This window comes from Zingiber officinale, chromosome 3B (assembly GCF_018446385.1).
Source record: "Zingiber officinale cultivar Zhangliang chromosome 3B, Zo_v1.1, whole genome shotgun sequence".
In the NCBI taxonomy this organism is placed as follows: domain Eukaryota; kingdom Viridiplantae; phylum Streptophyta; class Magnoliopsida; order Zingiberales; family Zingiberaceae; genus Zingiber; species Zingiber officinale.
Window position 1 is genome coordinate 4,338,088 of NC_055991.1, and position 12,920 is coordinate 4,351,007.

General features: G+C 36.5%; 1 protein-coding gene across 2 annotated transcripts; it reads left to right on the forward strand.

Moving 5' to 3' along the window:
- The first annotated feature begins 6,901 nt into the window (after window positions 1–6,901).
- Window positions 6,902–11,753, forward strand: LOC122055579. Of its 2 annotated transcripts, none has more exons than XM_042617074.1 (5): window positions 6,902–7,525; window positions 7,787–8,005; window positions 10,791–10,883; window positions 11,136–11,243; window positions 11,390–11,753. In XM_042617074.1, exons 1-5 carry the CDS (start codon window positions 6,962–6,964, stop codon window positions 11,459–11,461), a joined length of 1,056 nt encoding a protein of 351 aa, XP_042473008.1. In that variant the 5' UTR covers window positions 6,902–6,961; the 3' UTR covers window positions 11,462–11,753. The 2 variants fall into 2 exon arrangements, with proteins under 2 accessions (XP_042473008.1, XP_042473009.1); XM_042617075.1 differs by having other exon boundaries at window positions 6,902–7,477.
- The last annotated feature ends 1,167 nt before the right edge of the window (window positions 11,754–12,920 follow it).

Sequence of the window (12,920 nt, forward strand, 5' to 3'; positions counted from 1 at the left end):
TGGATCGATACATATGTGAGAGGGGGTAAATCACATGGTTTTAAAAAAAACTTGTCTTTTCTTTTTTGATAAAAAAAATCTAAAACTAAAGTACACAGTAGAGAAAGAAATAAGAAAGCAAAAACAAAAAATACAAGAAAACACAATCGGTTTACTTGGTTCGAATCCTTTGACGACTCCTACTCCAAGACCCATGTCGCGCAGACCTATCGATGGGTAATCCACTAAAAAGCCTCTTCCGGTACTCTGGAAGAGGGAATTGTTAGAGTGTATACTAAAAGCCTAGCTTTTGTAAATATTTATTTATGAAATAAAAGAGTCACATTGGTCAAATGTCTACATTTTATTTGTTAAGTGTAGTTGTTCAATTAATTTATAATATAGATAACATGGTGAGTGGTGTCACACACAGAACATGTTATCAGTTCTTTATAAATTATAAGCAGTTGCTCACGACTAAGATGGAAAGGAACAAACCATTGGAATAGTCGTAGTGTAATTAGGTATTAATTTATCTTGACTAATAAATTACACTAGTACACTGTAAGTGTATTGAGTAGGACCATTTTAGGTAAGTTCTTTTATACTGACTTAATAAAAGAACTAGACCTTAGTTATTATGGAAGTGTGTGCTCTTAATCCTAATATAATAACAAGCATATATATTTATTATTTATTTCTTTAACTTATCAAAGGGTGAGATTTAGCTTGATAAATCAATAGGTCTGATAAGTTGAGAAATGATATTACTTATAGTGTGTATTGTTAATTATAGAAGGAAACTATGTCCTAGTAATCTAGGTTGAGAATGTCCCCAAGAGGAGCTCATAAGGATTGTCATGTTAAACCATGCAGGTGGACTTAGTCCGACATGACAATGAGGTTGAGTGGTACTACTCTTGGAGCTAGATATTAATTGAGTTGTCAGTAACTTACTTAATTAGCGGACATTTGTTATCTTAAACACAGGGAGACTAACACACTCATGATAAGAAGGAGCTCATAATGTAATTTGGGATTGGTGCGGCAGTGCAATAATAACTCTCTAGTGGAATGAACTATTATTGATGAACTTGAGTTGTATGTTCGTGGCGAACACGGGATGCTCAAGCTCATCGAAAGGCCAAAATCAATTTCTCCTCTAGGTCCCTGTCGTAGCGTCATTAAAGCCTCAAGTCCATCCAAATAAAAGCCCTTCTTAGTGTCCAAGAGAGGGCCGGCCCAAGGCTTGGTGACCAAGCCAAGGGCCGGCCACCTTCTTCTCTTAAGGGGCCGACCCCTTGCTTGGTGTCCAAGCAAGAAGGGACCGACCATATTAATTCAAAAGTGAAGGGGTGTTTTGAATTTTTAAAATCTTCTCTTTGTAGAAAACTATAAGTTTTAAAAGAGAAATTTTAAAATGAAAAACTTTTCTTATTTGAATTAGGTCACATGGTTTAATAGAGAGTTTTAAAAGTTTTAAAACTTTCCTTTTTTTTAACCATCCTAATGGTTCTAGAAAAAAGGAAGAGAAGTTTTAAAATTAAAATTTTCTATTTTTGTAAACATGTTAAAAAAGGAAATTTTTAGATGAAAAGTTTTAAATTTTAAAACATGGTCTTAATTTTTAAAACTTTCCTTTTTTAACATCCACTTTAAGAAAGAGAGCTTGTAAAATTTTATAAGAGGATTTCTTCTTTTATAAAATTTTATAAAAATTATTTTTCCTTCTTGATGATGTGGCTGGCCACCCTTGCTTGGTGCTCAAGCAAGGGTCGGCCAATCAAGCCAATCATTCCATGATTGATTATTGATTCAATCAAGAGGAAAGAAAAGGAAAAATAAAAAGGGAAAAGGAAAACTAAAAAGGAAAAAGGAAAAATAAGAGGAAGATTTTATTTTTTGTAAAAAGTCTTTCCTTATTTTTCTTGGGCAAGTAATATAAAAGAAGTGGAGAGGAGGCTTCATGAAATGACAATTCTTATTCTCTTGTTGGTGATCCTCTTGTGGCCGACCCTCTCTCCCTCTCTTTTCCCTTTGCTCTCTTTTGCTCCTTGGTGGTGGTGGTGGCCGAAACATAGAGAAGAAGGAGAAACTCTTTGGATGGTGTTCATCTTGGAGGTTCGTCGCCCACACGACGTCCAAGGTGAGGCGAGGAATACGGCAGAAGATCTCGAGGTCATTAGCATACAAAGACAAGGTATAACTAGTAATTTTCTTTTACACCATGCTAGTTATTTTTCTTTGCATGAATTCCAAACACAAGAGGCATTAGATTCTAGTTTTTCGAATTTGTTATTCGAGTTTGTGTTTTTTGTTTTTCGAATTTGTGATTTAATTGTTCCTTTTGGTTAAACTTAGAGTTATATAAGGAAATTAAATATTAGCTTTCCTTAAAAGGCTTTGTCTAGGAAGTGGTGGTTGCTCCCATATCCATGAAGGCCTAGTATCTCGCCATGTTTAACCTGGAAGCCAATTTTGGAAATTAATATTTAATTGAATTTATAACATGGGTGGATTTGGATCAATAGTGTTAAGTTCCGCTTGCGATCCAAGTCTAAACCATTAAGAACAGATAAGTTAAATTTGGAATCAATAATGTTAAGTTCTGTTTGCGATTCCTAATTTAACTTCTAAATAACACAATAGGTTATTTAGGAAAGGTTTGACATTTGTACAAAATTTTTGTACAGTGGAACCGGTACGATCTTCCTAGGACTAACCAACAGGAATCGAGTACAAGAAGATTAGAACAAGTGCAACACACTGCACTTGTCCTTTTGCAGTAATTAAGTACACAAATAGAACTTGTTACCAACATGTAAGGATCAAGTGTGTGAGCATTCGTGTGTTGTTTCCGGTCTACAGCCGTGATCAGAAGTCTTTGGAATAGTCATCGAGCGCAATAACTTAGTAGCAGGAGCCTGGAGCAGTCGGAAGCTCAAACGGATGCCCAATAGCTCGTATATTAGTGTTGTATTGAAGCCTTCTCGAGACTGCCTTATATAAGGCATGAAAGGCGCCTTCCATAGCAGTTGAAGGCACCTTCAACCCGGAAAATTCGATCCTGAACAGCCCGACACTTATCCACGGCGAAGTCAAAATTTCATCCTGCGGAAGGCCCCTTCCATAGAACAGTACGAAGACGCCTTCACTACTTAAAGGTGCCTTCAAACACTATTTATCCAAAGGCAAATTTGCTCCTTTTTCTGCAAAATAACGTTAGTCCAAATAACCTTCAAAATAATTATTAGGACAATAACAATTAATAACAAAGAGTAGTAGCTAATTCCTATCCTCCCAGGACTAGGAACTAGTCACGGTCTCAGATTTAGGGATCCCAAATGGACATAAACTGGACCGACACCTACTATCCCTCAATCGGGATGTGTCCTCATAATGTCACTCTCATCCAGTGACTTATCAACTTGCCAAACATCCGGTCAATCTGTCGACCTGTCTGGGCTTCATGCTAGCTATCCGGTCGGCCCATTGACCTAGTTGGACTTCATGCCAGATATTTGGTCAGCCTGTCGACCTATCTCGATTCCATATCAGCTATCCGGTCGGCCCATTGACCTAGCTAGATTTTCTGTCAGATATCCAGTTAGCCCATCGAGCTATCTAGACTTCTCCTGCACACTTGATCAAGTAGTAAGATCACAACACAACCTAACTTAACTTACTTGTCATTCATCAAAACTTGAGTTAGACCATTAGTGCAAACTGTACTAACAATCTCCCACTTTTTGATGTAATGACAACCTGTGTTAAGTTAGGAAAAAATGCAAACATTAATAGACAAATGATATGGTTTAAGTTATTCGGATTTCGGTGTTTGCTAACTTGTTTTAACTTGTTTACTAACTTAATCCTTAACCGCCCCCCTTTGACATTCATCAAGTGTTGCGACAATTTGTAAGACTTTTCAGAAACATTTTAAAAATTGGTTTAAAGTAGTTTACAAAAAAAATTGAAATAGTTGTCAAATTTATTTTTCAAAACCTATGAATTGAGAAATAATAGAGTTTTTCAACACATATTTTCAAAGATGGATTTATTGAAAAGTATAAGTGTGATTTGAAGACAATTTTGAGAAATATTTTGAAAATCAATCCTTTCCCTGAACCTGATATTATTTTAAAATAATCTAATCAACTACAAATTATCCTTAACTGTTTAATCGTTAGTTACTAACAAACTATCAGAAGATAGCAGTGTTCACTTAGTTAGTCAGATTAAGTCTTTTTATCTAGTTGCTATTTGATTGAACTGGATTACTTAACCTGGTCACTATAAATTTGGTATTTAACGTCCAGACTTATGATGATGCACGGATATAAGCATCTTAAGTCCAGACAATTTGTCTATACATCTCACCCCTTTCTAAATTTGACAATACACAAACAGGATAGCCCTAATGTATTGGTGAAATGCTCAAGTCCTAAATATATAGGAACATACTTTCTATGGAATTGATCTAGACTAGGGTGAAAATTGATTTTAAAAATTCTAAAAATAAGGAAATTTTGAGAAAAATATGAAAAAAAAATTAGCCTATAAATTTTTGAAAATAATTTTGAAATTAGTGGTCCTAGTCTATGAAGCACACTCCTAATTTAATTAACAAATAGACTAAAGAAAAAAAAATGACTGAAGATAGTAAGTCAAACAATATACAATGCATAATAGTGTATGTAACATGATTAGGTCTGATCATCATTAGCAGGTGGTGGTGGTAGGGGTCACTTAGGTGCTCGCAGAGCCTGAAGAATCTGCTCAAATCTGGTGGTCATATCATCTCCGAGAGAAGTAAATCTAGTGGTCATCTTCCTCGGAGTGTGCTGAATTCATCCGAGACTGACTGTCGAAGTTGTGTGGAGGACTCCTCAAGTCAAGCGAGCTGATTCTCGATAGATAGAGAAGTCGAGGGTTGGGTTGGAGTCGGAGGAGGAATAATAAAAATATATAGAGAGAGTTTGCAGTGTCCCTAGGCACAACGTGATGGTTAGTAGCAAGGCGAGACAAACCCAACGGTGAGAGTTCGATTCTCATGCAGTGGATTTTCAGACACTTACGATGCTTGATCTACTGGTGATGAGCTGTCAAGTTGTTGGCCTTTATGCTTTGTAGATTTACTCGGTTAACGAAATGAGGGGCCTGACCATCTACCATAGATTAGTTGGTGTAAACTGAATATCTGGCGAAAGAAATGTATAAAGTTTGTGGTTCAGACACCTATCTAGATGTGTGGGAGTGGCAACTAAAGCACATTAAACTCTCCAGATAAAGCAAATCTTGTAGATCAAAGATATCATCCTAGCATCAGCTGGTGCTGCATATGTAGCAAAGTAGAGGTTGTATACATGGTTTAGTCAACCAGGTAGGGGTATGTGACAAAACTATGACTTTTTCAGAGACACTAGTGGTAGGAAGGTGCGAGTGAAGGCAGTGTGGAAACAATATATGTAGTTGAGTCATGTCTTCACCGTATGGGTGCTAATGCATAGGAACTATACGGAGGACAAAAGATGCACTTTTTGTGGTAAAAAGTGGAACCGTCATCTTAGGAGCTCTCTAGTTCTGACCTCACAAGATTTCAGAGAGAGTAAATGACGGTTAATGCTGGGTAGGATAGGTGATTGAGGGTCGAAGGAATTTTTGACACAGCAGACTAGGGTTTTATCTCCGAGTGCAACTAGCGACCTTCGACCCCACGACTTCAATGGCAAGTTACAGACACCTAACCAGCTGATCCAGCCTGTGAAGACCAGTCACTTGAGAGGAGGAGGAGGAGGAGGAGACGACACATGAGTATGTATTTTTCAAATTCTAGCCTAGTCACTTATGGGAGAAGATTAGATGGTGGCTAGGCATAATGATGGGCACGTACGAGAGGATGTTACAGATATATATAATAACTAACTTTCAATTATTTGATAAAGTCTAAAATTAAGTTAAGTTAATATTTTTTTCAAACTGAAAATAATTTCAAGACTAATTAATAATTTTAATTTATTATCCTTCTCAAATTGCACACGCATACCTAATTTCTATTATCTACCTAACTTTTTCTTGCAACCTCAATTCTCGTTGATTCTTCATCGTTTTCTTCTCTCCCTCTCCAATTTTTGTTACAATTTTATCTTTTTTATCTTTTTTATATTACAACGCATCCATCTATTTGTTTCCCTCTTTTGCATATCAATATAGTCATATTAATCTATTTGTATCTTATCGATTTTTTGAAAAAAAATCTCAACCGTATTTATTTATCTCTGTATCTCATCGATTATCTTATTAGATTTTTAGATGATATAAGATATTTCAGCTATGTAACTTGAGGTATGAATAATAACATAATTTTTACTTTAGTTTTTGAATTAAAATTTTTATAAAATAAATCATAATAACATTAAATAATATTATTTAATTATTTGATAATAAATATTTATTTTATATAATTTACATATATTTATATATTATATTACCACGTAACACATATGCACTATGGCTTTTATAAAAAAAAATTTGCAACTGAGAAAAAGGCCGTTGGTACGAAACCGAATGCATAAAATTATTAAAAAAATATATATTATAAACTTCACTGTCAAAATCATAAAAATTATTATTATTTGTTTCAAAAATAGAAAATAAATTATTCATCAAAATCATGATAAATCAATTTCCAACCATAGATGATCTACTGCCACTGGGCGCATTCTCATTCTTCTTCTTATTGTTTTTCAAAATTTGAATTCGGTTACAGCTCTGACAACTTAAAACTACCCGTTGATCCTACAAAAGCGATTCACCCGCACGTTTATCGCGCAGGGTATTGGTAGGGTCGGCCTCTTTCCAGTCATATTGAAGGTAATCGCTTAAGTAACTGACAAGCCCATCGCTTCACGTCAACCGGGTCTACAATTCGCAAACGCACGATCGTTCGAAATCCTACGGATCTCTTCGCTCAAACCTAGTCATGGCATCGACCAGGACTCCCTCCCACCGGTACGCCTCCGTCGACTCCCGTTCCTCCTCCGACGCCTCCCCTCCCTCCTTCAGTCGCAAGAATTCCGGAAAGAATCTCTCATACTTGCCCCTCCTCATCGGAAATGGAGGAGGCCGAGGAACCTCGGATACTGCGCTTGCAGCCGCACCCCGGACCGAGAACTACTCTGGTGCCCTCGTTACTGCACGGGAGGGCAAGAGCGGACGTAATAACTTCGGTAGTTTGATGAAGAAGCTCGTGGAAAAGCGGACTAACCCGAAGCTGGGATCGGGGGATCGCTTGGTTCTAGCTGTTCCGGATGATCTGATAGCAAAGGAGCTCAAGAAGTACTCCAAGGGCACGCATTTATCGGCCTTATCGAAGAAACTTTCCCAGAAGGGTGGAGCGGCGGAGAAGGCGCTTACTGAGGTTAAGACAAACACGCGGACGTTGGCCATGGTGCTGCGCAGCGAGAGGGATCTTCTTGCCCAAAACAAGGACTATAAGGTAGAGATCTCGGAACTACGACTTCTTATGGAGGAGAAGGATAGAGAAGTAAGTACATCTATTACAAATGACTATACCTTATTCATGATAAAAAGATGATTTTTTTTTTGTCATAAACGACTTGAAAACAAATCCATTAATACAATCACTCGTATTCTTCTACGTTCGGCATTGCTTAATCTGCCTGAAAACAGGAGACACGTTTGTGCTGCTTAAAATGATTTATCAGATTATTGGCATCGTAGTATTATCATACTATGTGATTGTATTGATTTGCTCGATCAATTATCTATATTTTTCTCTGTGCAGGTTGAGAAATTGAAAGACATGTGCCTGAAACAGGGAGAAGAGATAAAGGCATTAAAGGATGCCATTCTCTTTCCGGATGTTATAAATTCACAACTGCAGGAGCTGCTAGAAGAGCAAGATTTTGAGTTGAAACAGACAAAACAAGTCATCCCAAGCCTTCAAAACCAGGTTACATATCTCACTGGACAGCTCCAGTGCCTTGCAGCAGATCTTGCTGAGGTAATTGCCTGCCAGTGGTATTATGATTCTGATAGATGGTGGGAGCATACTTTTTTTATGGATTCCACATAAAACCAATCCCTAATATTTGGAACAAATGTTTATCTAGTTCAGATGTGAATTGTTAAAGTTGTGATATTGTTCGTGTAGACACAATATTTTTTGTTTCTGAAAAGCTAAATCCTTACCTTTAAGTCATGATGAGCACAAGGGAGCATGTTGAAGCTAAGATTTTCTAGTATATTAGTTTTACATAGACAAGTATAGTGGTTCTTTATCTCTATATATTTAGAAGACATCCTCTTCCTAGTAATTTTTTTGATGGGATGAGATTCATCCTAGTTTAACATTTATAAACTATAAAAAACAAAGACATAAAATTCACAAAAAGGAGTTCAAGATATAACATGAGTTGTATATTTCACTTGTGGCATACTTGGTTATGTATGTTAAAACTTAGGGGGGGAGCCCAAACGCACTAAAATGGGTGAGAGATTTATTGTTTTTCAAGATTCAGTGATGTAGAACTAAGAGGTGAAGTTCTCTCCTCACTTCCTACTCTTTAACTGGACCTTCAGGCCCAAAACTGATAGAGGTGAAGCTTTATCTTTGTACCATGTTAAAGTTCTTAGGTGGAAGATCTCTTAGTATTTAAGCGTATTTTAAAAACTCTCATCAGCAAATATGAGATTAAGAGGTTGAGTTTCCTCTCCTTCTCACTTCTTACTTTATTAACAATGTCCATGACAACATAAAAAGGAAACTATTTATTCTTCCATTAAATATGTATCACATTGGTGTGATTTATCAATGTATATGAGACGGACCAACCTTTATCAATACACAAAGCTTAGCTAATAGATGCATAACGTATCTTATAGTTATTTGAATACTCATGTAGCATTGCCTGTTATAATTGAGAAGATTAACTTTGACCTTTGGAAGATCAAATCGGTAAGTATCAACAGAAATATGCCAATGCTCCTTTAGACCAATGCAATGAAGCAAGCCCAAACAAGGATGAAACCTCAATGAAAATGAGACCTTGATTCAACCAATAGGATTTCTACAAGCTATTGAAAACACTAGGGGATTTCCATAAGCTAGAAAAACTAGATCCAAACAAATAAGACCTTCAAAACTCTCCACCTATAAAATTCAAAGATGCATACAAGAGAGAAAAATAGCCTATGTCACCCTATAGTTGGAAATATAACTCTAGGTTAGAGAGATATTATCAAGAGAACTTTAAACATAAACTTTGATTTAGCTTTCTAATGATTCTTAATTATCCACTGGCACTTGGGTGTAAGTATACAAGAGTTAGAGATGTTTTCATGCGTGTTTTAATGATAAAAGAACCATTAAAATTGCTTATAAATTATGCCCCAATGGTCATATTTAATCTTAACTTGACCTATGCAAAGCCTTAGGTAGTCCTTAGTCTAAGTAATTTGACCATTGAAAGCCAACATTCAAATTCAGGTTGACCTATAAAAGTCTTAGGTCATCTCAGCTAATGTAGGCCAACCTACCTATCAACAAAATGTTTCCTAGGTCGATCCACCATAAACCTTCATTTGACTTTAGAAGGTATGGCTTTCAGAATTTGCCTACCTAGTTAGACCAACCATACTACACTGCTTAGTTTGACCTAACTTCAACATGGAAGTCTAGCTCTCGGTTGGCCTACTAAAAACCATAAGTTAATCAACTTTCATCACGAACATTAGGCATCTAATACAAGGTTACCTAAAACCTTCCAATATCACCTTAGACTATAAGTATAAGCTCTCAAGGTAGCAGCCCTCGACCTAGAGCTAAACCTTATCTTTATGTTAGTACTCAAAAAATACATTACAACAGCTTGGATTGTCGCTTTGATTCAGTCCTTAAGCTTCATCTAGCATTGAGGTAGATGTTTCACACCGCTCTATGCTCATTCTAGATCATCCATCAAGCTTGAACACCTCTTCAAACATGAATACCTTGAAAGTTCATAAGCACATTATCACTTGTCAAACATGAGAACGTGTTATTAAACTTAATCACAATAGTAAGTACTTAATCATCTAAAGAATTTAGTTTGGTTATGCACTAGTGGGATGACAATACAAACCAAAAAAAATCACTGCAGCAGGTTTGTAAACTTGGGTCCTTGTATCCTTATAATTAGGTTTCAATTGATCCAGTTTTGCTTTAAATTGCAATAATTTGCATGTCATACACATTTAGGTCCGTACCTATAGGTTTGAGTACTTATTTATCTTATTTGGGTGGGGTTTGACTTTGGAAGAGTACGTATCTGAACTCTGAAGCAGGTATTTAATATGAGTCCAATAGCAAGTACTTAATATTTAAGTCATCAAGATATGTGCATGTACCATCAAGTTAGTCCTGAAATTTATGGTCTGATAATGGAGTCAAATGAAGCAGCATCTTATATTATTTGTCATGAAGTTGGTTGTGATATCTTGGAACTTCACTTTTTATTCTTCTTTCCAACATTTTTTTTTTGTGAATATAGTAGATAATCTTCTGAAGCATAAATGCTTATCCAACGTGATTGGGATGAACAAGAAGATAGAGTGGAAAGAAGAAACTAAAATGTTCACTTCCGTTGTTAGGGATTCAGAGATGACTCATGATTTATATTTTAATTCATCAATTGGGAGATTGTAGTAAAATTCTGACATGATATGTGATGCATTATGATTAATTTAGTGATGTACAGATATCTTTTAGGTGTTTGACTTTAAGTTCTTGGAGTTTACTGTGGTAACAGGTGAAGACTGATAAATATGGTGTTGAGATATGCTCAGATAGACATCTAAGCAATCAAAGAACCCCAAAATTTTATGAGGCCGCTAACCAACTGGTATGGCTTTATTCTGTACATGCCCTTAATTTATTTTTTTTTAAAGTATGCAATTATAACTAAGCAAAAGGGAAAAACATAGAACTTGCTTTCCTAACATTAGCAGATTCACATCATTCAATGACATTATAGATTTTCAATGAACAATCCAAGTTTGCGAATGCCTATTTTCTTTCCTTTGTTAAACATTGAATTCCTTTATCTTAGAATATTTTTTGTGAATGTGAATTTTATTCTCACGCATTTCCTCAGGAATATAGCTCTGGAGATTATATGGCTTCAGAATGCAGAAGCCCGGATGATATGTTCCTTAAGGATTTAAACCCGTGTTTGACCCCGTTTTCGAAAATGAAGTCCCAGGTAATAATTATGTCTTCAAATTGATGTCTTAGAAGTCTTTATCCCCTAAGCGACATCATTTATGGAATTCTTCTTTTTCTGTATTCAAGTTTATTTATGCCAACAGGCGTTGATTTGTTTCTAACTTGTGATTGCACCTTTCTTAGGAAAGGGATGAATTGGTTTATGGCTCCCCGGAAAATGATAGATTGTTCAGGTATGACACACAGTTGAGCTGAAATATGCTTTGCGCTCCCGATGGAGGAATGCTGTCAAAGAGTTCAGAACATCGCCTGAGGCCTAGCTCAGGAAGTAACAGCTCAAAGAAGGTTTACAAATCAGATGAAAACAAACATTTGATTACAAAACCACATTATCCAGATCTGTTCTACAGTCAAAGATGATTTCTTTCCCCATTTGTAATTGTCTCTATTTTTGTATCAATTGTTTCCAAACTCCTTGTATTGTCATTGTATCGATTGCATGCCCATGCAGATGTATTGACACACAAGGAAGAAGTTTTGTTGCAAATATGAGTTAAAAGTTGCATGACATGAATCCTTTTGTCAAGTTGGTCTCTGCCAGTCATAAGCAATGATTTCTTGTTCGTGTTAGAGGAAGAGGACTTGTTACGGTTGACATACAGACCATCACAAGTGGTAAAAAGTATTGATATGTCCAAAATCGGTGAGAACGTGACTTTGCGTTGACATACCGTCATCAACAATGATTTACTGTTGATTCGTTAAAGACTTCGCGTTATCCTGCAAGACAAGAAGTGTTAATGCTGAGCCAGGGAAGGGGTTCCCGACATTGGTCTTCCGACGCACAAGTCAATGCTCATTTTTGGAGAAGAAAATAGTAGCTGTGAATTGTAGCCAATAGTTTGTGGAAATAAGAAGCATTGCATACCTTCGCCTATAGATGAAGACTCTTTTTATAGTGTCCCTGTTGCATTATGCACGCATCTCAAAGCATGAGCACATGTCCCAAAGCTTTCTTAAGAAAGAACAGGTCATAAAGTGTCTCTGACATCTTTTCTTAAACGAGTCCATCAATCTCTGTGACTTGACAGGCTGAAAGCTTCCAAAGGAAGATTTGTTGGCGGGATATTCTCTGTCCTTTTTTGCACAAACTTCTAAAAGAGTAAGATATAACAAGTAGCTGGATCCTGCCATAGGCCGACCAGTAGTTGCTCGGCTGATCAATCGCCAGCTCGATCTGGCATAATACAGTCAACAACTCGTTCTTCACTCGATCCTTTGTTTTGCCAAGGAGGCCTACTATGTCCAATCGGATGGAATGGTGGGCTGGGTACATAGCTCCAAACTTCTCTGTAAGTTGTAGAGGGCAGTCGCTCTAAGGTTCAGTTGTCGTTTCACGTCCGACTAACCATGCATGGTCCGCTCGGTTGACATGGCCTGGTCAGCAATTCTAGGTTTGTCCGTCCATGTGGTTTTGATCGCTTGATTTTGACTTCCACGTCAGCTGATTCTTCTTACTTTAATCTATTTTTTAGAGGATCCATCTTTATCATCGTATCAAGTAGCTTATGTTTATAATTAGATATGTATCGTAAACCGTCTATTAATTTGTGAATTTGAAATGAATGTCTCCATGGGTGGAGTGCACTATTATCATCGTATCAAGTAGCTTATGTTTATAATTAGATGTGTATTGAAAACCGTCTATTAATTT

Excerpts from the sequence above, each read along its gene's own strand:
- LOC122055579 (XM_042617074.1), top strand. The coding sequence starts at position 6,962 with ATGGCATCGACCAGGACTCCCTCCCACCGGTACGCCTCCGTCGACTCC. Across the intron at positions 7,526-7,786 it reads TGGAGGAGAAGGATAGAGAA|GTTGAGAAATTGAAAGACAT; the intron begins GTAAGTACATCT and ends TTCTCTGTGCAG. Across the intron at positions 11,244-11,389 it reads TTTCGAAAATGAAGTCCCAG|GAAAGGGATGAATTGGTTTA; the intron begins GTAATAATTATG and ends CACCTTTCTTAG.